General features: G+C 39.8%; 2 protein-coding genes across 3 annotated transcripts in view; both read right to left on the bottom strand.

Moving 5' to 3' along the window:
* The window catches only part of arid3a (AT-rich interactive domain 3A), a 37,990-nt gene extending 32,524 nt beyond the window's left edge, over window positions 1-5,466 (bottom strand). For both annotated transcript variants that reach the window (XM_030083374.1, XM_030083375.1), the window contains exon 1: window positions 5,188-5,466. The gene's annotated coding sequence lies outside the window, so the exon portion shown is untranslated. The remainder of the gene's footprint in view (window positions 1-5,187) is intronic.
* Window positions 5,467-12,038: 6,572 nt separating this feature from the next.
* Window positions 12,039-21,294, bottom strand: r3hdm4 (R3H domain containing 4). The gene is made up of 8 exons (XM_030083977.1): window positions 21,147-21,294; window positions 18,501-18,658; window positions 18,227-18,348; window positions 17,627-17,744; window positions 17,462-17,547; window positions 16,596-16,681; window positions 15,393-15,448; window positions 12,039-15,091 (listed from the first exon to the last, which is right to left on the bottom strand). The coding sequence occupies exons 1-8, from the start codon at window positions 21,185-21,187 to the stop codon at window positions 14,988-14,990; spliced, it is 771 nt and encodes a 256-aa protein (XP_029939837.1). The 5' UTR covers window positions 21,188-21,294; the 3' UTR covers window positions 12,039-14,987.
* Window positions 21,295-27,356: the final 6,062 nt, after the last annotated feature.

Genomic DNA, 27,356 nt, shown 5'->3' with positions numbered 1-27,356 from the left:
GGATTAACTTGTTGGTTTATATGGTGACTGTGCTGTCACGTCATTGCATTGTGATCTGTAACAATAAAGTCTTTTGTCTGCCTGTCGGCAATCCATGAACTGAAATCTTAGACAGTTACGCTACTTTATACGTGGAAATGATTATAACAAAAAACGTCAACTCTATATCTGAAATGGATTTAAGTTTTTAGTGCATTCGATGTGCCTGATAAAAACTTTCTAATCTGTTCAAGAAGCATACAGATCTGAATAAATTGGTCTATGATTAGTGGGCTGCAAGTGCCAGCTGACACAAATATAAAACACAAATGCTTTGGGTTTGACAGACGTGTCAGCATGTTGCAGCTGTGTGTTGGTATCCAGGCAGACAAGAACTACAGGAGCTCATACTGGCTGGCACTCAAGTCAGTGTCAGTCATTGACTGAGTACACAAAGCCAGCAACTGTCCCAGCCGCCCGGCTCAGGAACTGCAGGGCATCCCAATACCTCAAACCCTTCATTTTGTCTGCGTCACTGCGAGCTGCGCTGGGATTCCCCCAGCAGGGCTCCTACCCAAGGAATGAAGTGACTTGTGAGATTTTTTTTCCAGCCATTTTTGGCTGGATAACAGAACTAAAGCCCCACGTGTCGTACAGAGCCTCCAGAAAAGTAGCTTTTGGCACAGGAACAGCTGAAAGCCAGCCAAGCCACGCTGCCTCCCACTTCTTTATTGGCAGGAAAGCTTGTGGTGTGCAGACAGTGCTCATATTCAATGTGAGACAATACACGCTCATATTTACAGGTGGATTATTACTGAAACATTCCAGTAGCACAATGTACTGAACAGAAGCCCACACCCTCAGACTTTTAAGGGAGATTTAAAATGTCATCATAAAAAAAAAACAAAAAAAACTGTCCATACAGCCTTGAAAAAAAATTACAGTTTTATTGTAAGAAAACAAACAGAAGACAGACCTGTCTGTCTTGTTGGTACATGTTTGTCATTAACTCACAGCCACGAACCAGTTCAGTGGCCAACTGCCAGAGAAAGATACTCACTCAGCCATGATGCCTTGAAGCAAAACTCAACATGCAATTTGCATATTAATCCTGCTGCTTTCAAATAATCTTCTCATACCCTGAGATCACGCACCTGTGATGACAGGAAACTATGCAGACTTCTACTCATGAATTGCAACATGTTGCAGTGCATATCTTAATATGTACAGTAAGCGTCCTGAAGAACAACTGGAAGGCGTGGATCTAAAAAAAATAAAAGCAAGCAGTTCAAAAATAGGCACACCTTTGGGTCTGTACAGGATGAACACAGAGTACACCTGAGTCACTGAATAACGCAAGTAAGGTTGAATACAGACTGTACCAAACAATCATTGGGAGAAGAAGCCAGAAGGCACGAATATCAATTGAAGTCAAGTGAAGAAGACACAATAACGCCAAGGTAAACCAAGAGTTCACTGTACTAACAAGACCCAAAAAATAAAAAAGAAATTTAAAAACCGTAACAAGGACCAAAGCTGTGAGGAAACACATGATACAGAAGTAAATTTTCAAAATGAGAGAACTGTAAGGGGAAGCAGCAAGCATAAAAAATACCAAACTAGGGAAAAATGTTTTAAAATTCCAGATAAGGCTGTACGTTAAAGATAAGTAAACATCAATACTTGCTGGGCCTCATCACAGATATCCCTTGATTTAATAATAATAATAGCAATAATAACAATAACAATAACAATAATAATAATATCACTATTATTATTATTATTATCACCCATACGTTGATATGATGGGAGTTTCTTGTTGGTTTGAAAACAGTCAGACACTCAAACAAAAGAGAATATCAGTAAGTAAAAGTCAATTTATTATCTTGTCTATGTTTACAGAAGTTTTTTTTTTTTTTGAAATTGTCAGAACATGCAAAAATTTGAGATTCTATATCTTTAAAGTTCTTGTGCATTTGCTTCATAGTTATGAACCTGATAATGTTAGGAAAACAAAGATAATGCTTTTCCTGGAGGTTTTAGGTGCCTTTCATGAAATGTGTTGCACTCCATTAAAAGTCTATATGCAGGATATTTTTATTTTAAACATGATTTTTGTGTCTTGTTTTTATGGAAAATGTTTATTTGAGAGAAGGTGCAGCACTATGTCCAATATTCCCTTACTTCTCAGCTAAACCATCAATACTGAAAATGACAAAATGCAATACTTTTAACAACAGCACAAAATAGTAAAAAAAAAAAAAAAACTCTGTTATTAATATTTGATTCAGAAAACAAACTCTTAAAAATAAGTGGTAGTGTTTGAACTATAATATGAAAACAGGAAATATTCCAGGACTTTAGTAGTAGTAACCCAGAGTTAGCTCTTCTATCAACTTTGCAATGGTGTTCAGCCGATGCACAGAGGACACAATTACACAAGTAGAACATCATTGTTACAAATAGTATGAATAGTACCACAATATTAGTTTAAGTCTATAATTACATTATATTGTTTTACTTGTTTTGTACATTGATCCTTATTTAAATTGCTGTAAAGCACTTTTAGTTGTTTTTACTGTAACATGAAAGATGCTTTATAAATAAATTTTGATTTGATCAACAAGGTTTTATTCAAACTGTCCAAAACATTAATATATGGTAAACTCCAACTGTTCTTTTTCCTGAACTCTAGATTGCATAAATAATGCAACAATGGGATATTTAAATATCAGAATCCTACAATATCAGAAATTATAATTTCAGCCTTGTACATTAACATATTTGCTCTTTGTATTAAATTTCTACGTGTCCCCTTCTATGACAGAAGTTCCTAAGAAGACACAATAACAGGGGTTTTTCTTCAAATCAAGAGAAACATAAGTGTCTTTGATGTAAACAATATTTCACATTGAGTGCACTTATTAGGACTGGTCTATATAACGCAAGAGCAAACAGAGACCTTGATCGCCTGGCCATACGTTTCTAATCCACAGTGGGCCAATCACAACGTAAATGCCCTCTACACCCCATCCCACCCCCATTCACTTGTTGCAGCAGTATTTTCCTTGCACTTGAAACTCTGATGCAGTGAGGCAGTGCCCCAGTTAAAGGATACAATATATCATATTGGATCAAACAGATTACTATTTTTTTCTTTTAATTAAAGTGACTGGAACATGGTGGGGAGCAGATGTAAAAAGGGCCCAGAAGAAATCACTCCGTAGGTTTGGACAAGAACTGCAGTGAAGCGTTTCACACTTTTTCTGTCAACCACAACTTCAAAAGAGCATTTGTGCATTTTGAAAGGGAAGGAAACACTTGGCAATTCAGGGTATTCCAGCTGCTTTGTTTCTGTTGGTAGAAAAAAAGATTGCATTGGTCTCTGTCTTACCTCTATTTGTTCAAATTCCTCATTTCAGGTTTCAAAATCTCCTGTCCACATCAATTTGTGACACTACTGCAAACCACAAATATGTCAGACTACTTCTGGTAATATAAACTTTCATCATTCAAGGAACATTTCATAAGTGGATTCCTGCCATCTTAGAAGAACTAAAGAATGAACTGCAATACAAGTTTCTGTAAAAATCCACATTTTGTAAGAGAAATAACATGTATATTTATTTCTATATGAGTCTGTCATCCTGACAAGATTTTTAAAAATAATTTTAAATGACAATCAGGCGGGGCCTCAATGAGAGCTTTCAGTAAAGACCACACTATGAATTGTTTGTGGAACGTATATGTTTCAGGTTATTGAGACAAAGCCATATACGTGGCTTTAGCAGAAAACCTGCATCCTGTGTCTGTTCTCCCCCACTCTCAGTACTTGGTGAGAAACTTTAACACTAACCACAAACCAAATGCTAGTCAGTTTTGGTTGTGGCTGCCAGGTTTATCAGTTTCACACAACCAAAGATACTCTCTTGCCAAAATACACCAAAAGCTTCCATTGAGCATCTTCTCAGATTAAAAATTCACGGGAGCTTTTAATAATGTGTGTTGACATCATATAGAAGAATACAGGTGTCTTTTGAGCTGTGGATTTTCCCACCAGCCTGCTGTAATACTACTGAAGGCGGTTCATTGTGTCTAATCACTCTCCAGACATGCTGGACATGTCTCGTGAATGTTTTGACTTGACTTGTGAGGCTCCTAGACACCAAAAGATGCTGACTGACTCTTTTGTCCACCTACATCACCTAAGATGTGCTTTGTTCTTGGCAGACACCAACCATTAAAAGGGATTTCACCAATGAGACACTGAAAGCTTTAAAATAAAAAAAAAACTGATATTGAGTTGTTGCTTTTTAATATATTCCACTATTTATGAGTAAATCAGCATAGTTTGACAGAGTGCTGCTCTCAATCTGTTCCTTTTGCCATGTATGTGCTTAAAAGACTACCAGCACTTACATTCATTCATAAAGTTACGTTTAGCTCTGCTGTGACCTCCAGCGTGACATTTTGGCAGGCCAAACTTTTCTCATCGTGTCCAGCTGAATATGTAGTCACATGCCCCGACTTTCATGCATTACGCTGTCATAAAGTGTGGATGTTTAATGACACCGGAAAGCCGTGAGTTCTTTTTTTTTATTATATACAGGACGCGACGCAGACTGTCACAACGCTTCAGTTTCTCTTCTTCTTGTTGAAGAAACCATGAGGAGCACACACTGGTTTCGGAGTCACTGGTTCATCACGCTACCGTAAAATAACTGAGCTGAAATACAAACCGCCGCTCAGTCACATCTCTGTCATTGCAGTTGTGACTTTATTTGTGACATAAATTCAAAGTTAACGGTCAGATTTCAGTCATTAGCCGTAGGTAGTTTAACGGTTACCAGCTGACATGAAGCAGGCACCGTGCCAACTCATAATGGGCCAATTACTGCTCTTTCTACCTCAGCGGAGGAGCTAATTTCAAATAAAAACATCACAAATCGAATCTTACGTCAGATTTTTTTTTTTAAACAGAGACCCAATTCGCTGGTCGTACGCATTTGTTCCACCCGTTATCTTTACATTAGGAGGTTATTGATCAGGCGATCTGCTGATGTCAAAACGATTAAAAAAAAGACCAGTCAAACAGGAGGGGAGGATATAGAATGAAGCACGGACATGAGAACAAATTAATACACACAACGAATCACTATACACGTATGGGAGAAGCAACCGGGTAAATGGAGAGAAATATAAACTCACCACATCGGCTTCCGTTTGCTTTTCACACTCTTTGGAGCCGGAAGAGACATTACTGTTTTCCTCGTCACTGAATCCCGACCGATCGCCTTTTTTCTCCCGTTCACGCGCGGAGGAGACCGCAGGAAGCCGAGCCGGAGCAGAGGTGGTCGGTGTGTTTATCGGTTAGAAATGAAGCGGCTTCATGTGACTGCATGATATCCACGCAATATGCTATCGCGTGTGATCGTGTTGTCGGAGTTTTGAGAGAGCCGACACAGACACACGGGCCGAGCGAGAGGGAGGGAGGCGTGGAGACGCTCTCCAGCCTGCACGCTCACATCATTGGTTGACAAACAGCGATCAGATGCAAATTCCTAACCTCTGAATCAGCAGGGCCGGCCCCCTGTACGCCCCCACCCCCAGCAGCAGCGGGGAGATGTCGGTAAGTGCGAGGGTGTGAACTATAAAGTGGGCCGGGAGTGGGACAGGCTGCCCGTGGAGGATGCTTCTGAGTCCAAACATTTCATTTTTAGGCTGTAAGCTGCAAGTAAGAAGCAAGATGCCACCTGCATTATTGTGTATTCCCACTTCACCTCACTGTCTTTTATGTCGTATTGTCCGGTTCAGGGTCATATCTTGGACAGGTCACCAGTCCACATGTTCACATTCATACCTGTGGACTATTTATCACCATCATTTAGTGTCTTTTAGGATTATGAGGGTTTCCAGTGAAAACATACATACAAGAGACCATGCAAACTTCACACAGAATAAATAACTGGCCTAGATTTGAACCCACAACCTTCTTGCTTTGAGGAAAAATTGCTGACCAACATATATTGATTTTCCATTTGATTTAGTGTGAGTTGTATAGCCAGAGCTAGAACACAGCAGTTCATTTAAAAAAAAAACAAAACAACAACAACCAGTTCATTAAAAAATGTCAAAAAAAAATTAAGAAAAAGAAAAAGGTTGGTGGGGATTATATGTCTTTGATTGCTTTATATATGTCAGCATCAGTTTCCTACTATTCCCTTGTTCCCTGACTCCTCAAGAGAACATCATGAAGTGATTAAAACGGTTTGAGATGCACACAGTTGTAGTTAATATTCAAATTGAGCTACATTTTTTTACCCAGTAAGTTTATCTTTTAGCACAAAAAAATGCTTTAAACATAGGTGACATGTGTTTACAACAATAAATTACTGTAATACCCTATAAGTAGATTACACCAAGTTTCAGCTTCAAACCCTTAGTTGTTTGCTGTGGTGATACACAATAGTAATGTGAGTGGCATAGTAATTTATATTGAGATAGAGGACAGAAGTAGTGAAAAGACTGGGCATGCAGAACTTTGGAGCATCTAAAGCAAGATCAGTTTTGAAAGAGATTTTAACAAGAGAGTACAGGCAGGGTTGAACAGATTATTGAGAAATAATGGCATTGGCCAAAAGACACAAGACTGAACTGTGACAGAGCTGAGGAGGGTGAACTGAGAGTGACCAGAATGGAGAGAATTAGCAATAAGTAGAAAGACAGCTCATGTTGGGCTGTTTTGTAGGAAATAGCACAAAATTAATTTGCACACAAATGTGCAAAATTTGACCAATCTATGAGTCACCATGAAAACCCACAATGAGCTCAAGAACGTGTTTCAAGAAAACACACACTTCAGAATCAAAACCTGACCACAAAATAATCGGAAATGACACACATGGCTCCATTAAATGGATCTTCATCATTAGATTTACCGTAACTTGTTTCTTAAGAAACTCCTCCTTTCAGTTCTGTTTCTCTGGTATTTTCTGACATCCTTGAGAACAAAACTTAAACAATATACAAAAGTAACCCTTACATCTAGCATAACTAGAAAAGCAGAAAACAAATTAGATTGTTTTGCACCAAAAGGTGGTTGTTTCCAACAAGACAGGATGTATCTTCACAAGCACTGTCACACTGGTCCATGAACTCTATGAAATTTGAATCACATTTTCAATTTAAACTTCAGAATCACACTAAGTTTAGTGAGGAAAGCTTCCTTTTTATACTTGTCACTGCAAATATTATTTATATAATTTACAGTGAAATGTATATATAGTTTACCAACATTTTGTGACAGTTTGTTTGGTGTTAAACTACATACATTTTGTCTTATACTGGCAAATTTGTCAAATATGATTCATTTTCTATTTCTTTCACAACCATGCTCGACAGGCATTTGTGAATAGACCCACATTCAGAATTTATCTGGAACTTTGCCCATGAGTGAAAGAACGAGTTAGCCTGAGATAAACTGATTGTTAACAGTGAACACGAGACACTGTGATAACAGAGGCGGGAATGGATGACTGCATTTGGAAAAAGCTGAGAAACTATTATAATAGATAACTTCAAAGAAGCTGTTTCACCATTTTTCTTCATCCCATTTCAGGTGCTTCATGTTCAAATTACTACTACTGAAAACTTTGTTTTTATTAGTTTTAAGCTAAAATATCTTACAAGTAAATGCATTTCTTGAGCAGATATTGTATTAATACAATCACAAATTTTTTTTAAAAAATCCCACTGCTATAATAACGGTTGTAACGTAAAACTAAAATATGCATTTAAATCATTTCTTGTTCCAAATTCAAGTGTTTAGGCATCAAGTCTGCAATGCAGAAAAAGAAAGTAATGATAAACCACACAGACAAACAACAAAATCGAAATCCCATATTTTGTTTTGAAGAAATAATAATAATAATAATAATAATAATAATAATAATAATAATAATAAATATATTCTAATCTTTGAGTTGTCCTTAACTTCCTCAGTTATCCAAACCCACCAGAGGCATCCTGCACACATGATTTTAACCTTGCAAAAAAAAAAAAAAAAAAAAACACTTGTGAGTGCTGACTGTTTGGTAGCTTGTTGCAGCTGTTAACTAATGTAAAGAGCCTGAGATATTTAAAACAGAAAACTGAGCTTCCATGTGCCTCATCAAATGAAACAGGATCTGTGGCAGAAGTGTGCTCGTTGCCCTCGACACAGTGACAGATGAAATTAAAATCAAATAGACCAGGGTGGTGGTGATAGCTATAATTTAACACTTGATACCAAAATAATTAAAGATGACTGATGCATTTCAGAACTCCTGGCAGGGAGGAGCCAACACAGGAGATAATCACATTTATGCCTGCAATGATGCAGCCATAATAAACACTGCAATTAAAATAGAAGATGTTGGAACAGTGGGCAATACATGGCCTCACTGTAAGGAAGAATCAAGCAACTGGATGAAATGTAAAGCTTTGACTGCTCAAGGGCAGTGCAGAGATATGTCACTTCTACATGCATTTCTGCTTTTATATAAAAATGGGCAGCAGAGGCTGAAAGGTTAAAGATACAACTTTTGTGAGTTAAGATCAACATTTGCTCCCTGTGCAAGGCTCTTCATCCATGACTGCTCGGAGGGCTGTCTGGAGTACAATTTGTGGAAACACTGGAAGGCAGCTGAAACAGAACACTCTCTATAATGATAATGCAGTAAACTGCTGCAAAGTGCTGCTCTCCTGGGTTGATTCCCTGTTGCAACATGAAGGGCGTCTTGCATCAAAACTTGCCAAGTTGCACTTTTTCAGAATAGGAGTAGCCAAAGATAAAAATTATTCATTTATTTGCCTTAAAATAAAACACGAAATGCTTTTCCAACATTTTCATTCTTATGTAAAGTGCTATGTTCCCATTCAGTATTTAATATAAAAGCATCACAGTTTTGGTCACCGTGTGCAATAAACAGTTTCAGTCTAGTTATTATTTCTCTGTCATGTCAATGATAAAGTGACACGAATGTAAACTGAAGGAAGTCATTAAGCCGAGCTCCAGATCAGTTTTAACACTAGTTTTACTGATTGGTTTCATGTTGGTGATCATCAGGTGTGTACATTTCTGATTGCATGATGTTGATTTTGTCATATAAAATATCCTCTTTTACGATTGCTTGTTTGTGTGCAAATCTTTAAAGTATCACCTATATCCTATTTGCGGTGTTGAATTTTGTCACTATAATACATGTGAACATAAACAATATAAACATCTTCAATGATACATTATTTGTAAATGGAAAGTCGACCACATGGTTCTCTGCATTCACATGATGTTGTTTTCCTGTAGTTCCTTATCAGGCCTTTTTAAAGTAAATGCAATGTGTTAAAACGAACAGTCCCAGTGTGATAAGGCTAAAATATTTAGCACAAACAAACAAAAGGATAATTTCCAACATCTATTCAGTCATTTTCAGTCTGATAAGGTGTGGTTTGCTTTTATTTGTCTGATGTCGCCATCTAGCGGCGGATCCTTCACCTTCCAGGAACTGTGGCGCCACGAGTGATGAAACGGGAAAGATCCAAAATATGGTCTTTCCAGGACGAGACCTCGATCACACTTTATAATCTTCACAAAATAACACAGATTATGAACTGATGATCAGTTGAAACATATATTCTTTAATTATTATTAATTTGACGATAAAAAAGAAAGATGTGCTGAAGAGGATACAGTTTGTCAAAAAAAAAAAAAAAAAAAGACTGGTCTTAGGATAACCAGAGAATGTGAAGTGATTCACAGAAGATTTTTCTTTCTGGGTCCAATGCAGCAGTTCTCAGAAAAACTAGTTAAACATCTAATTTAGTTTTTCACAGGAATGCTGAACCTTAAGGATATTTCACTTCATACAGTAAATACTTCTTTTTTTTTCTTTTTTTTCTTTTTTTACAGAAAAATGCAGACACTTTATTTTGTCATGGTTTGGTATGTTCTTCTTCATCTTCTGTGAAGTCATTAAAAAACTGACACGTTCTTAATTTTTATTTAGCTTTTCTCACCTTTATAAGTGCATTGCTCCTATTTTGATCAGAACTGCTTATCTCAGTAAATATACTATGAATGTGTGTGAACATATTGTGCAGTGTGAGTCTTGGTCCCTCATGTATCTTGACCTATTTTCATTGGGTCAATAGATCAATGGCAGTATCTACAGCGACTCCATAGGGCCACGAGCATCAATGAGCCTCAGCCGCCCATAACTGTTATTGGTTCACAGCTTTTGTTACCTTATGCCACTTCAAACAGATTCACTGCAAACCAGGAACAGGGAACAAGAACTGACAGGGTTAATAAGCCTTCATAATTTGACCTTTGTCAAACTACCTATAGCTTTATGCTTTCCCATTTTTCACCTCTAAATTATCAGCTTTGAGCAGAAAATGCTAAGTCGGTGTATCCCTCCTGGTCCCATGGTGAAAACATGATGCGGTTGAATTCACTGCTCAGTTCCGGCACTAATGTCATTGCTGTGTTTATGAATTTCATAAACAGCACAAATTGCTGAACGATGTCACGAAACTTTTGTTTTTCTACTCCATCAAAATGTGTCCACTTATTTCTCTCTAAAGCTTGTTTGTAGCACTAAGGCTGTGTAACACAGGTATAGCTGCAAACAAAAAAATAAAAAAAAATGTTAGTGTACTTTACAACTTTATAATTCAGAGGGTGAATGAAGAATATACATTTTGATTCAGGTTGTCAGTTTTAATCGAAATGAATCAATGTAGAGCTGTCAAAAGATTAATTCTTTTAATGGCAATTAATCACAGAGTTAGGATTGGGATTGGTAATTGACTCAAAGAAAAGAAATTGGGGAGAAAACTTACAACTTAGTTAATTAAATTATTTAGTTAATTATTGCCTTCCCTTGAGGTTAGAATTCCTCATTTGAGTGTTGTTCAATGTGAAACTTTTTCCAATTAAAGTGCATGCTCCACTGGAGTTAAAACATTTATGAGAATTAGAAGTTCACGAATTATGCAACTAATCCTGATTTATTGTGGTCAGATTTTGTGATTAATTAAAAAAAAATTGACACAACAAATTTTTATACTCTATTAGGTGAATTTAGAATATCATTCTTTGCACTCTGCCAGTCCATATTTCATCTCAACATGTGTTGAAGACTTGATGTGTTGAAGTAAAAGATAAATTCACCTCCTCCGCTGCTCCACCCAGCGGCTGCTCCACCCAGCAGCTGTTCCATCGCTGCTGCTGGGGTTGGTTCCCCTCAGGGATGTCTTCCATGTGGATGAGGTGAGGACGGAGCCGAGTAGTGCGCCCCGGAAAGTCTTCAGGTCCTGATGGAAAACCCCCGAAGCTCCTGAAGGAGTGTGCTGCGGGGCTCTCGGAGCCTCTGCCAAGACTCTTCAACCGGAGTCTCCAGACGGGGAGGGTGCCAAGCCAATGGAAGACATCCTGCATTGTGCCAGTTCCTAAGGTTGGGAGGCCGCTTGGGGTCACGGACTACAGGCCAGTGGCTCTCACTGTGATTATGAAGACCCTCAAGAGGCTCCTTCTCCGGCTTCTGGGGCCACAATTGCAGAGGGCATTGGGTCCCTTAGAGTTGACCTACCGAGAGGGCATGGGGGTGGAGGATGGACTTCTGTACATGCCCCACCAGACCCTGTCTTTTATCGACTGTACTGGGGAGTATGCAAGGCTAATGCTTTTTCCATTTCTCGGGTACTTTCAACACCATTCATACGAAGGTCTCGAGAAACAAACTCGCCTGCCAAACTTGACCTTGGCAGGCGAAAGTCAGACCATCTACCAGTCCTGATTGATGGTGAATGTATGGAGGCGGTCACTACCTATAAATACCTGCGTGTCAACCTGGACCACAAACTGGACTGGTCAGTGCTGAGGCAGGGCAGACTGTAGTTCCACAGCAGATTAAGATCTTTGGATGTCTGCAGAGAAATGCTGTACCAGCTGTAAATGAAATTCAATTAGATTTCCAAATTCACGTCACAAAAACGAAGAGGAGAAGACGTGGTAGGCTATGTAAAATTTATTAAAGTTGTGTTCTCAGACATGGCTTTCGGCATTTAGAAGAAAAAAAAGTTTACAGTAAAGTGAGAAAATATCTTCAACAGCTGCAGTGATAATTATAAATATGAACATATTATATATACACACATACGCACACACACACACACACCCACTTTAGATAACTGTATAAAGCTCTTAGACTGTTTAGGCATTTTTAATCCAAACATTGGCACAAATCAATTGAATTTGATATTTACAGCACAACTACATCAAGGTATTAAGACGTCGGCAGCACCCTGCAGTGTGTTGAGCCAACAGAATTCAAACAAACTCAACAGAGCGTACAGTACACAGGAACTGACTACATGACATTCAGAGTGACATTTTAAAAGCCTGAGAAGTTGGATTTTCACGTAACCCACTCACAAACTTTGGTTGTTGTTAAAATGCACCAACAGATCAAGGTTGGTTACACTGCTAATGACAGTGGAAAAAACAGCTGATGGCAATTTTCTTTACATTAAATAACCTGGATACACATGATTCCAAAATCCAGGCAATACAAATGTAGACGTAAATGTACAGAGCAAAGTGAGAAACTGTAGTTGAGAAGGCAGAGGTCCTTATCCAGAACCGTGTATGTGAACATTTAAGATTAAACAACCTGAGAGAGAAAACTGAGGTTATTCTTAAACCTTAAATGTGGTTATTTTCATGCCATTATAAAACACATAGTTGAAACCAGAAGAGGAAAAATCCTTAAATGCATCTAAAGAGTTCCTTATCTTTGTATATTCACCGAAAACTGGTGAACCATCAACATCGTATCTAAACTACTGTGCCGTAACAACAGCTCTACACCAGCCTCCTCCACACAGGGCGTCCTAAGCACTGCTGTGAGAAGATGCTCCGACGGTGACCAGGAAGCATTTTGATCTGATGTAGAAACACAGACTTATACGCGAGGCATCAACAGCTGGTCAGGTGGATACACTTAAATGAGACCTATTTAGTTCCTTTTGTGTTTTTCATATCCAACAAATCAATTAGACTGGCATTTCTGTAGTCCCTGCGAAGACATAACCTGCAGGTAAAAATGACAATCGCGAGCCAACACAAGGATGAAAACCTTGCTGGCAAGTTAATGTTGTGTATTCCCTTCACTTATACTTTAATGACATGCATAATTTGTAGCTGGGAAATTATTTGAACAGTTTTTACTGTAATATGCATCAAATGGCGCAGAACAAAATAAATGCTCGATCTGCATGAAAACGTCCCACTGAGAAATTAAATTCTGACAGTGTGAAAAATGATTTCTCTCTCACTAGTTGGACGTTTACCACAGCTTACAATAAACACATCATTAGCTGATCTTTTATCCCTGTAACTGATACTATCCTCATTGTGTTGATGGACACTGAAATATGGAAAAGTTGATGACCATAAAATGAACAAATCTAAAAAAAAAAAAAAAAAAAAAAAAAAAAGCTCCATAAGTGTCACAGATAAGCTTCAACTTTGCAGTTTGTCTTCATAATTGGACATTTTGGCCACATGAACACCAAATCAACCACCACTACAGATAAATCTGAAAATACAGAACAGGAAAATAAGTCCCCTTTAAACTGGTTGTGTCACTGTTTAGTTTTCAGTCCATCGCTTCTCCAGCGATGACTGAGACGTGTGCGTTGTAAAGAAGGTGTTGGTCCATCAGGCACAGACTAAGCCAGCAGAAACAGATGTACCAATTCAAAAACAGACCTAAATTCACTTTGAAGGATCTTTTACATAAAACGAGTAACTGTAAAAGAAAAAAATTGCATCCCAAGCAACAATTAAAAAAAAAAAGAGAAAAAAAAGATAGACCTATGCTTACACTGAGTGTCTGCATAAAGACTGCTCACTAATGACCATGCTTCAATTCTTTGTACTGAGAAATCCTATAGACTAGTTGCTCAGGCAGTGATTTCAGAGGAGCACCATAACACTTGGTAATTTTATCGGCATCTCAAGCTTCTTACAGTCAGAATTGATGAGCTCAGAGTTCGTACAGTAAATTTCCCATTATTTCCTACAATATTCAAGGCAGTTGCTGCATTAAGATGATGTGCAGCTGTAAGTGAAGTTCAGTGACCGTTTACATTACCACACTGTCCAATATAAATTGTGGGCAGAGCCAGCTTTGATGAAACTATTAGTACTACTAGTACTCTAGCTCTGGGTTTTCTTTACTGCATGATGCTCTCATGTTACAATCACAAACACTTCCTCTTATTAAATGTAATTTAACCATCCCCAAACTAAAAATGTCAACATGATCCATAGCTCTTTGACTTGTGTTGCTAACCGGCAAACAAATCCTACTGAAGACATAAACTCCTCAGCAGAGGTGATAACACGAATTGTACATTTAGCTGAGCTTACAGACACAAGGTCAAACCACCGTCCAGCACCCGTGTGTAAAAACACAAAAGTGACTGGAGAGCTGTTTGAAAACAGTGTTGGATGGAGAAAAGGCTGTAGTTTTCAGGTCTTCCCCAGTGACATGGAAGACTGGACATTTGTCTCGAGGTTGGTGTGAGTGTTGAGGTCAGTTTACCAACTTTGCGAGGGTTATTCTCTGCACACGAGTTATTTTTAGACTGTCTGAATTACACCTTGCCAGTCTGTGTGTAATGCAGTGCATGCTAACTGCAACGTATTAACAGGACTGCACACTGACATGCAACTTTCAGGACATGCTTTAATTCTGACACCTTGCAGTTATGAAGTGTGATGTGATTATGGGGATAATCAATGGAAAATTTACTGCAGAAACCGGAGATGTTTCCAGCTCCGTTCGCTGAGCTCGGTGGACATTTCAGACGCTGCGTACAAACCATGCCTCAGTATGTACAATTCACAAAGCGTGAAAGCCTTGTGCGGGAACCCAGAGAACCGGCGTGACGTGCTGGGCTCAGCTCATCTGCTCCAGGTAGGCAGACAGCAGAAGTCCGGGAGGCAGAAACTCTTCCTGTTTGTTCACCACTTCAGTCCGACGCGACCCATTGTAGTCTGTGCCTGAGGGTCCAACAAACAACAGAACAGAACTTCACCGCTCTCGGTCATCTGGAGCATGTTCAATTCACTTCTCTAGCACCGGCGCGGGTACCGAACTTGTTCTGTGTGGTTTCATTGGTTTGATGGAAAATATGGAAAACAATTTATGTCAAAATATTTGTGGTATTTTTCCCTGAAGTTTTAAAGTTGTATATCACAAATGTCTTTGGACTTCTCAGCATTTACACTTTTATAAATCCACACAATATCAGTATCAGATAAAAGCATTCCTGTGTTTCTGACGTGTATTAGTTGCACTCACTTGCAGAGAGGAGGTCCATATACTGGCAGACGGCATGAAGCAGAAGTCTCTCAAAGCTGAGTGAAACACATAAACCACAGAAACTTGACTTCCCTCTCACCTCAAGCCGATCATTTACAATCAACTGCACTGAAAATGAGCTTGAACTTGCCTCTGCAGGGCAGAACAATGAAAACCATCTATATCTATTTACTCACATCCTGTTTTTTGTTTGCTCTAAAATGTTAGTGTTGTTGTCATGCTGCTGCGTGACTCCACTTCCGTGGGTGAATTGTGTAATTTAATATAAACCGACTTTCCAGGTGGTGAAACATGATTGGCATCGATCGCTCTGGAGTTTCAGTCTGCACATTACTCGAGAGCTGGAGATACAAAACGGTGCTCAGGAAAGCTGAGGGCCAGCGTCAGAGGGGTTGTTTTATTTCAGGAACCGGTGTGACTTGGAAGATGATCCAGAAAAGACATTCGAGTAGCAGAGTGACTCTGAAGGTCTGTCGAGGGTCACAGCTTTACATAATGGATATAGATGCTCATTGATGAAAGCCATTTGTCAGACCTTTAACTTTATTCCATTGTATCATCTATGCAGCGTGAGTTGCTGCTAGTTAAATTCAGTACCGGTTTTACAGTCAAAAGAAGTGCATCATGGAAAATCTGTTGTTAAAACACACCCTGTGATCATGTCTGATTATAGGGCAATGCAGGGATGCTGTAATGTGTGATGCTAACCTGACGTTAGCATCTAGTATCTGAGGCAACCAAAACACAAAGTACACCTTCATCCTGGTTATTGGGACGCTGCAGAAACAAGTCCAGCAGTTTGTGTTTCGGTAGCGTCGGTTCATCACTTATTTCCAATAGTCATTTGATAATACCAGCTTTTAAAATCAAAAGTAGGTAATTACTAATGGATTTTATGGAGTCTTTTCAGAAAAGCAGAATATAAGAATTACCTGCAATTTTCATAAATTAATAAATTTCACACTGGATTTTTATAAAATTATTGGTGTCAAAGCTTCAAACAAATCAGGAATTTCATTTTTAATTTGTGACTTGCAAGCAAAATTCTCACCAACATGAATTAAAAAAAAAAACCCTTGGATAAAAATAATAAAAAAAGAGTTAAAAAAAGAAAAATAATAATTCAAGTGCCTCTTTGGACATAAAAATACCCTGATTACAGGACACAGGACATGATCCTACCTGCTGGTGAGGTTCATCGTGTAAACAGAGCGAGGTTGATCATTGAAGAAGCTCAAAAGGTTTTCCTCCAGGACTTCAAGCGTTCCCTGAAAGGAAAAACAAAGAAACCAAATCTTTCTGTTGGTGTTCATTAGAAAAGACCCTGAGTATGTTACCTCTGTGAGACGCCACCACACTGTGTCCTCACACACACACGCATATCATCCCACATTATCAATAACAGTATTTTCATGTTTCGCTCCAGTTTTCAGCGGTATCATTCAGCTCACTAGAAAGTAGAGGTGACTCCTATCTAGCTGCTCCTCAATGCTGTCAGGTCTTTATAAAGTTTTCCATGCAATGTTTGATGCAGCAGAAGAATCACTCTGTCGAGAAGAGTGCAACCAAGAGCACATCTCGGAAGGATTGTTGACCTGATTCTGAATGAATAACTGAAAAAATAGTTCAAGTTTGCCAGATATTCTACCTTTTTTGACCTATAGAGATTAGTAAGAGAGATTAGTAAGACCAGAATGTGACTCTCTGTCTTACATATCTTTTTTTTTTTTTGACATCGCTTGCAATATCACATCAGTGTTTAAAATCACACTGAAAAGTCACTAACTGCATTAGTACAACCTCAACACTGTTTTCCTGTTAACATTTTTTTCTGAACCAGACACTGAACCGCAAGTTTGAATACTATGTTCAAATATGAGCGGAGAAGACAACCGAAGTCCATGTTTGGTGCACAACAATGAAAGAAGGAAAAACTATTCCACACTCTGGAAAAAACTCAGGATTACCTTCACTAAAGCATTTACAAAACCTGAAAAACCAACAGTTAGGAGAAAGAATCAGTTCAGGGACCACAGTGAGACACTCACAATGGGGACTTGCTTCCGTCTCAGAGTCGCTCGCAGTCTGCGATCGATTCTCAGGAAGCAGTCCTGTGCACTGAAGGCAGGATTTACTGCAAAGAGACCCGCGACAGTCAGTCTGACACGCCCATGTTAAACAAACACTCTCGATAACCAAACGCGTCCACGAACCATTCCTCTGGTCTTTGACGAGCTGGTTGGCGTTTTTCTTCTTGGCACCTTCCTGTTCCAGCAGAGACAGGAGCCTCTCCTGCTCCTCACCGGAGCAATTCATGAAGTCATTCCACGGCTGAAACAACACGGCAATAAATAATAAGCAGTCAGCTTAGGAGGCCCATGCATGTGGCTCCTGAATACATTTGAATATTTTATCACTGAAATATTCTTCAGTGGGATGCTCCCACCAACTGCTGAATAATGCATCCATGCTGCATTGTGATGTGGTTTATTATTCCTGCCACTACATGGAAAAAAATTAAAATACCCATTTGACCATCAATTTGTTAAGTTGCACACAAACTACAAGGCTGCAAATCTACAAACACAAATATAGCTCAAAATGCTCAAATGACACCAAGTGATATGTTATTACAGAACAAAATAAGCAGAATATTTTTTTCTCAATGTTTCCATGGGGGTCAACACTCTTGTTATTCTTTCAGCAGGAGTTCTCCATTAAACCAGAAAACTCTGACAACATAACTCATTGACAGCACACGTCTTCGCCCTGAAGTGAAGAAAGTAACTCTGACGAGCGCTGCAGATGTCTACCTCTATGTAGTTCCCATTGGTGCAAGCTTCAGTGAAGATGGATGGGATGGCCGGGTTACTGCAAACCTCCAGATCATCTTTGGAGCACTCTTCCTTCTCAAGAAGGTTTGCGAGAAAACGTGCTGATTTTCAAAGGGAGGTGAGAGACAGCGATGGCAAGGATGTGAGCAAAGCAGCGACAGGTGAATAAATTTAAGGTGCTGGTAAATAAACTTGGATGTCTGTGAGTCACAGCCTGGGGCAGATGGCACGGTGGGTTTGGGTGAAAGCTTACTGTTCTCCTGTCGGCGGAGGCTCTTTTTGCCTTTAGCCCGGGGAATGAGGTCGGAGTTACGGATGGCTTGGTTGATATAAAACTGCTTCTTTTTGGCGGGAGACACTCGCTTGGCCGGTGAGCTGGGCAGTGAGGCGCACTTACGCTCCTCGATCAGGCTGCAAAAGAGGAGGAAAATTTCAATCGATGTTTGAGGCATATGGGCCAGGCTGTTCATACTTGATAAATGTAGCTTATTTTACATGAATTTGAAATTTCAACTAGTCCACAACTTGTTATGGTAACTGGTAAGAAACCAGAATTATTTACATGCAACCAGTATAGCACAATATCTACTTGGGTGTAGGTCAGAGTGGCACATTTCCAGTTTGTCCCCAGACTTCTGATCTTCTGATACCACCCCGATTGCAAAATCATTATTCATTCATTCATTCATTTTCCACCGCTTTATCCCTTTCGGGGTCGCGGGTGGCTGGAGCCGATCCCAGCTGCTGTGGGCGAAGGCGGGGTACACCCTGGACAGTTCGCCAGTCTGTCGCAGGGCTGACATATATAGACAAACAACCATTCACTCACACATTCATACCTAGGGGCAATTTAGGGTGATCAATTAACCTACCATGCATGTTTTTGGACTGTGGGAGGAAGCCGGAGTACCCGGAGGGAACCCACGCACACACGGGGAGAACATGCAAACTCCACACAGAAAGGCCCCGAGCCCCGGCCGGTATTTGAACCCAGGACCTTCTTGCTGTGAGGCAAGAGCGCTAACCACCGCGCCACCGTGCGGCCCCAAAATCATTAGTAGTATGGAAAATGTAAATGAAAACAATGTGCAGCAATTACACACAGAATTATTAGCACTTAAAGCTGTAAACATCCCTTCTATGACGTATTGTTTTGTTTTCAGGCATTGTGATGACTGGTCTAGAGATGAGGACAGAACACACTCCAGCGCTCAGCAAGATCTTCACTCTACTTCAATGTCAATTCTGCAAAGCAAAACACTATTTATGTTATTGCAGCACTTTCTTTCAGACAGACGCCCATTTCATCCAACTGCAAAAAAATTCGAAACTCCGACTGAGAAAATCCAACCATCCATCAGACCAGCTTTTTTTTTTAAACATGCTACTAGACAAGATGTGAGAGGACTGGAAATGTCAAATGTTATATAAGCACATTACTCAGATATGACCCAGGCAGACATAGGGAGATCATGCAAACTCCACACAGAGAGGCCGAGCTTCAGAATCTAGCCTATGCCTTCCTGCTGTGAGGCAACAACTTAAACTACCATATCAGCATGTCATTCAGGGCATCTACTTTTGATGTGTAGATTAGTCCAGTGGGTTTTCAGTTATTTCCTTAACTGTGTTGACAATAGATGCCTTAGCACCACAAAGTATGAAATATGGCAACATTTAAAAAAATAATCTGCATTGTTGATCAATCTGCTGACTTTTTTCTTATTTAAGCAATCACTAATTTGATCTTTCAAATGAAATAAAACTTCTTGTGAAGCACGATGATGACAATCGGACATGCAGCTGAATACTCCCTGATCTACTCCAAATGTAAATCTAAAAGCAGAGGAAATGCGGTTTGCTGTCCATCAATCCGTGCATCTGCTACACTGCTTTGTCCACGCTGGGGCAGCAGGACCCAGCTGGCCGGGTCCAGGCAGGGTACATTCACAATGACAATCAACCACAAATGCCTGTTTTTTGGGGAGTCTGGGAGGAAACTGGAGTACATAAGCTCAGAGTGAACATGCCAACTCCACACAGAAAGGCCCGGCCAAGAACAAACAATATATTCTCACCAATAACCTATGCAGATTATTGGATGGATATGTATAAACACCTTATGCACGACATTAGCAGTGGATACGATCAATCACAAACTGAATACTGGACAGTTGAATGAGACGGAGATTAAATCCTCGCGCAGAGTGTGCAGGGTCGTGTGTGTGTGTGTGTGTGTCGTCCCCACGGTGTGTTTCAGATGGAGCCGAGCAGCATCTTCACATGTAGGTCAATGTGTTGTGGGAGGACAGACCTCCTCTACTGGCTCTCTGCCTCCGGCTGCCAGCTCGAGATATTTTTAGCTCCGACTTGAGCAGGTTAATCACCGCATAATATACGCTACATCTGACCGAGGCTCTAACCTCATTATTTTGCAAATCAAAACAAACTTGTAAGTTTTAGCAGTTTACATCGATTTCAATTAGATATCCACCTGACTGAAATACCACACAATCTTTAAACATTCCACGAAGGAGCAAATTCATGAGAAAAATTGTTACTCTTCACCAGATAATTGATGGTGAGAACAAAATAAACGTCTAAATTAAAATGCTTGTGTAGCTAGAACTACATAAACAGGTCAGCTAATGGGCTAGCCGCTACAGGCTAACAAGGACATATTTAAAAGCCGGATCAAGCCTCGCATTTCTCAGTAAACACACCAGCAGCTGGGATATTGTGGAGCTTCTTCAATTAGCAGACAGTCTGCGAGATTTAGTCTGACCTAAAAATGGCTACAAATCCTGAAACCAATATTAGATTTACCTTAATCTGAGTAGTATTTCTGGCTAAAGCTAACTAGCAGGGGTAATATTAGAGACTCGTAAAGTCCACTCACATATAATCCTGCTCTTCATTGTTGTCCGTCAAAACGACCATCTTATTCAGGAAAAAAAAAACCCCAAAATGAACAGAAGCCTCCGAAAAATAGCGCTTCTGGCGATGCTAAAATAAACAGACTTGGCACAAAAAAAAGTGAAGGTTTAAAGCAGTGGCTGATTCGTTGAGATTATGAAGCGAGAAGCGAGCTCCGCCGTGGGAGGAACCCGCACAGAGATCCGAGGAACGGCGCGAGCGCTCACTCCGTCCGGAAAAACGAAGACCAAACGGTTGACAACAAGACAAACTAATGAACGAACAAACAAATACGTAAGTAAATAAATCAGTTAATTAATAAATAAATGATAAAACAAAATTTTCATTAGAAGAAAAGCAAAGTGACAAAACAAAAACAGACATTTAAATTATGTCAGATCACACAAAATTAAAAATACACCAAATTTTACCACAAAGACCCACTCTGCAGGACAAGCCTGTGACTGGCTTCCAGCAGCTCCACCATGCTCTGCTCCTCATGTGTCTGTTGCAGCGCCTCCCTCATTGTCTGCTGCACCTCCTCCTCCCTCCAACTCAGGTCCTCCATGCTCTGCTGCAGACTGACTTCCTGTGGAGACCTCCTCCATCCTGGACTGGTGCTCCTTGACCTGGCTCTCAGCCTCCTCAAATGCCACGGAGCTCCACTGGATGGGACGTCGGAGCAGCCCTGCCTCTGATGTTGGAACAGTGTTCGCTCCTCTCCTTCACAACCTGCAAACGGTGCTAGGAGTTCATGTGCAGAGAGGAGGCCAGCACCAGGAAGGTGGAGGAGAGTAGGTCGGCCCGGCCCGGCCCGGCCCGCCCCGAGGCCTGGTTCTCCTCTGCTGATGGTCTCCTGGAGGCTCTGCATACAGTATGTCTGTGCCAGCTGAGTGCATGCTCAAGAAGTTCTGGTCCAGGTCCTGGTTCAGGTGTTTCTGCATAGACTCAATGGTCGTCTGCTGCCCCTGCTCCTCCTGCAGGATGTTCTGCAGAGCCATGAACTGGGCCTGCAGGCCACTCAGACTCTAAAACAGGGATGGTCAATCAATTTAGCGTGGGGGCCAGTTCATGAGACTGAGGAAAAATAAAGGGCCGGACAATGTGGAGAATTATGGTAACAGATAAATAAATTACAACAACATACTGAAGAAATCAATATATTGCATTTTTAAATGCTTAACAATGCACACTGTAATAGACTGACATGCATAGGGCACTTTAACATTTAAACTGGCATCAGTGTTTCAAAATAAGATCAGGGGCTTATTGCACAAAAGTAGGATTCATTCATCCAGGATAACCAAGATTTCCCAGCTTAATCCCTACCTTGGTTTTGTTCAACAGGCTCCAGGTGAGAAATATCCAAGAAATATGAACAGCCAATTAGAGAAATCCTATTAACTGACAGAAAATATCTCTCAATTGTGCATAACTGTACTAACACAACTTTACAGGTAATGGGCAACATCAAATTTATCTCCACCACCAACAACAATAACAGAGGTCACAGTGCGACAGAGCAGAAGTGCAGCAACCTAAACAGTGCATGGTATTGATCAAGGCAAGGCATTTCAAACTGCAGCACTCAGTTCAGATGAGCCAAACCAGTTGTTAAGAATTTAACTGATAAACTGACATAGAACTTCCCTGTGCACCAACGAATACAAAACAAACTGCATGCTATGCCTCTCAATAGAGCCTGGTGAGGCTCCGGGTTCTGGGTACTGATTCCATCAGAATCAGATTTACTGATATTTTCCCCCAGCAGAGAAAATTATTCACTGTTTGATTAGCAGAAGTTAAAAAGTTACTGCATTTTCCAGATCTCATATAAGCATTCTTTTTGAATAGAGAGAAAATAATTCTTTGAACCCTCCACCTTCTATAACACTTTATCTCGTGTAGGGTTAACTGGAGCGCACTATGGGTGAGGACAGAGTCCGTCCTGGACAGGAGAGGACTGGGCCCATAATAATGGCTCTTTGTTTGGCTTTGGAATTAGAATAGTTAGACCCTGAGTTAAAGTAGGGCGAAGAGTTCCTTTTTAAATACTTTCAGAAAATACTTCTAACAGAAACAGGGCGAAAACTTGGGAAAAAGATTTTGTGAAATTCAGAAAGGTCATCAACCCCTGAAGATTTAATATTTTTGAGATGCAAGATAGCTTCTGAGATTTCCTGTATAGTAAGGGACCTATCACAAATTTGCTGTTCCAACTCAGAGATGGGATTAACAGTCAAAGACTTTAAAAAGGCATCAGTAGAATTGTCACATTGATTTGAAGAATATAAATTTTCATAAAAAGAGGAACACTAACAAGAACTCATGATCATCTGTGATCATTTCATTAATTTTCAGTTTGTTGATTGTATTACTTGCAGAGTTATGTTTTTCCAAGTTAAAGAAATAAATAGAATTCTGTTCACCTTCCTCTAATAAAGGCACCTATACTCTTTCATACACAGATATTATCAAGCTTGATTTGAAGTCCAGCTATTTCTTGCTGGTCTGCTTCAGGTGCGGGGATTTTTGAGAGAGCTCAGATATTCGTGATATAATGTTTGTTTCCTCTGACTTAAATGTTGAGGTGGTTGCAGCTTAAGCTTTATTCCTGCTTTGAGTTTCCCCATTCTTTCGGCAGGATTTCAGTTTGTGTGCATGTAACCATAACAGCAGGTTTAATAGAAGGGTAGTTTAATTGTTCTGAGCTTTTCTCACTGCAGCTGAAGAGGAAACAGTTCAGCCTGACAGATCTGAGAGACGCCATTGTTTTCTTGTGGATATATCTTTCAGAGAAATGTTTAGTTTTTTGTTTGTGTTTCTCAATGGGGAAAGAAGAAGAGATGGGAACAGTAAAATTAGAAAAACTTGAACCTGGTGTTTGTCCCCTGATCGTGTGTCAAGTCAAGAAATCAGTTCCCAGGACAAGACCGGTGAAGTTAAAGCGGATCACTGAAGAGACCAACAATGGGTCGACCTCGGACAAGCCTGTGGCATTATGTGAGACATCAGCAAACAAAATGAGAATCTGTGTCAATCTAATGCCCATTCTGGCTTCAGCTGAGGAGCCTCTGGAAGAGGAAGAACAGGAGGAGAAAGATGAAGGTGACTGCTGCAGGATCCAAACAAAACCACGAACGAGCAGCAGGAACCCGTCAATCAACAAATCACTGGAAAAGAAAAATCCTTCTAGACAGTTGAAGAGAGCAACCAAAGCAAGGCAGTCACTGTTGCCGCCTTTAAGCCGACCACAACCAGCCCCTGAGAGGAGTGACCGCCAGAAGTTTAACCACACTTCTCTGCCTCCCATCTGCTTAAATCAGCAGGCAACAAGCAGCGCTACAAACTTTATAACAACAACAACAACAACACAACAGTGTGCCGGTGATGGACTGGCCTGGGGCCAGAGACCAGTCAGCAGGTCCTGGATGAACCACCCTCCGCTCTTTAAAGAGGTGAGTCCAGTTCAAACCTGACCCATCCCAGTGAATGCCACATGTTGACAGAAAGGGTTAAAACACCTTGTTTTGAACAAATAAAGGGCTGCTTTACTTATTCAGCACATTAAGACCGCAGTGTGTTGAAAACCAGGGCTCAAGGAACTCATCGATCTCGCAACATTTCCTGTTGTTCTTTCTTTAAATGCTGCAGCAGGTCCTGAGGTCCAGCAGCTGTGTCACAGAGGTACTAAAAAATATTTTCTTCATAAAAAAGAGTTTTCTTGCACATGTGAGGATGTTATGTTAGATTTTATTAGGTATTTCTCTACACTTGTTTGGGTGCAGAAGTGTTCATAGGAATACTTGTCATGCTATCGGCACGATGTAAATGAATCTGAATTTAACGGAATGAAACAGCTGATTTTCTACCATAGGCCTAATGTGCTCAGTGAGTAACCCTTATCTAATCTATAGTGAGTTTGAATCACTTATTTGTATTTATATGACAAGTGATGTTGAATTACAAAACAACACATTTTGCTCAAATTCTGATCCTGTCTGTGCAGAAATCGGCAGAGTTTCATCTCCCTGACATCTCGGTGTCCAGCCTTAATGCCTTGCTACAGACAGTCACAGAGAAACTGGAGAGGAGGAGGAGGAGCAGAGGCGATGATGAAGTCTCGTCTGATCATCAGACCGTCTGTGGATGGAGCTGGAGTGAGACCAGAGCCGGGCGGCAGAATGGAAGCTTCAGCATGTATGTTTGAGAAACTGGTGAAAAGTTCTACGTTTGTTTTCTCCTGAATGTGTTTTGTACAACAACAGTCATGCAGGAAGTGATTCAGAAATAAACATATGAAAATTGCAGCAATGTTATTGCTGCTTTTGTAAAGCTTTTGCTGCTAATGTAAAGAAACAATTCACCAAACTTGTTTTTTTTCCCTGTGTGTTTGTTGTTTCCTTCACAGAGAAGGAGCACGAGCATCAAAGGACAGCCGCCACACAGACAGAGAGTCGAATCTCCCTTCACTTTTCTTTGTTACCAAACCCGCACTCATCCTTAGCATGACTAAGAAAAACACAATGTTGTCCAGCGTGTTCCAGTGACTAATGAGAAAAAACCCCACAACAGTCAGTGTTTTAAAAAGAGCACTGGAAATCATATATTTATATTTTCTTTCAGGACAGAACATTCACAATTATACATTTTTTCTACATTAGCATATTTTCTGGATATTGCACAGTGGATGCATAGATAAAATAATATTCAAGTAGAATTGTACATTCAGCCGTTGAGAAACTCATTCCAAAACAACACGATCAACTTTATCTGATAACGCGGGACTGTTTTTCATTGTTCCATTCGTTTTTGCCTTTGGCGAGTGGTATATGCAAACCAGCGAACAGCAGAATTACGGTGCTGTGTCAACACCACTTCCAACACATTTGACCATTTAAAAGCAGTTTTGGAGTGAAATCCTGACATGCCTTCTGGGTTTTTTTCCATATCTACAGCAGTGATAATAACAACATTATAAATGATAAATACACAGTGTTTGACAGAGCAGGAGCAGCCTGCTCCGGACATTCAGCTGTCTGTCGTGTCTTTGTCTCAAAGTTGAACACAAATAAATAAACAGTTAAAAAAAAAAAAAAACTTTAATCTCTTTGACTGCCTAATCTTTCATAATTTCATTTTTTTTTAAATATATGAACCAGGAGTGTTTGGCATATTGTATTTAAATGGAGTATATACTTGTGTGTCTGGATGGACATTTTCAATGGTTTACATGCGTCATGATTGAAAAAAGATTCTATGACTCTCACTGACTATGCAGGAAGCATCTGAATCCTGGGTATGACAGAAATAAATACTAAAAAAGTGATTTAAATATCACATAGCAAAAAACATGCACGTGGGTTTGACCCTTATATGTAACAGTCTGTTTGAATGCTAGCCAACAGCAAACCAGAAACAAAAAGGATTAAAAAACTGACAGAAAAAGAGAATATAACATGGGTATTTACAAAACAGCATCACATTAAACATTTTAAAACATTTAGGAGATAAACAATGACCCTGCAGTACAAGCAAAACCTTTCATAATAACAAGATACTGAAAGGGTTGTGAAACAGTGCTTAAAATACTTTACCTTCTATAAAACCATCTTATTAATTACATGTAACATGACCGACGGTTGGTTTTGCAGCATTTTATTTTTTGATTTTTAAAGTGCATTCAGCAACATAAAGCAAGACTGTTGGAGGTCCAAAGATGGAGTCCTGAGAAATGCTGCCCACTGCTGCTACATAGATGACAATCATTCAGGACAGGAGGGTTCAAACTGTAACACTGTCTCACAACTACTGGCAATTATACTCCTTAAGTTTTTCACATAATGTGATATAGTTGATAACAACTCTTGGAATCCATAACAAGATGGTTTAGAATTTGAAGTATCTGTTGAGTCTTTGTATTTTCATTTTTTTGGGGAATCTTTACCAAATGATTAAAAAGCAAAACAAAATCATGCTTTGAACCAGACATCCTCCCAAACTACTGTGGCCCCGAGGTGAGACATGCACGAGACTCTGAAAACCACTGATTCTGAATAAATAAACCACTTTATAAAACGACAGAGTAAAGAAAAGACACGGTGAGTATCAGCTGGAGGGGTTACAGACAAGGGAGAAGATGTGTGAACAAGGCACCAAAGCTGTTAACAGGACAGACTTTTGGTTCTTTCTT

The sequence above is a fragment of the Salarias fasciatus genome, chromosome 23, assembly GCF_902148845.1.
Source record: "Salarias fasciatus chromosome 23, fSalaFa1.1, whole genome shotgun sequence".
NCBI classification, from domain to species: Eukaryota; Metazoa; Chordata; class Actinopteri; order Blenniiformes; family Blenniidae; genus Salarias; species Salarias fasciatus.
The sequence above is the reverse complement of the archived record's forward strand: the minus strand, read 5'-3'. Positions and strand labels throughout refer to the sequence as shown.

Coding starts and splice junctions, on each gene's coding strand:
- r3hdm4 (XM_030083977.1), bottom strand. CDS start 21,187: ATGGTCGTTTTGACGGACAACAATGAAGAGCAGGATTATAT. Junction 18,659..21,146: donor AATGAAGAGCAGGATTATAT/GTGAGTGGACTT, acceptor CCTCTTTTGCAG/CCTGATCGAGGAGCGTAAGT. Junction 18,349..18,500: donor CCTCCGCCGACAGGAGAACA/GTAAGCTTTCAC, acceptor TTTGAAAATCAG/CACGTTTTCTCGCAAACCTT.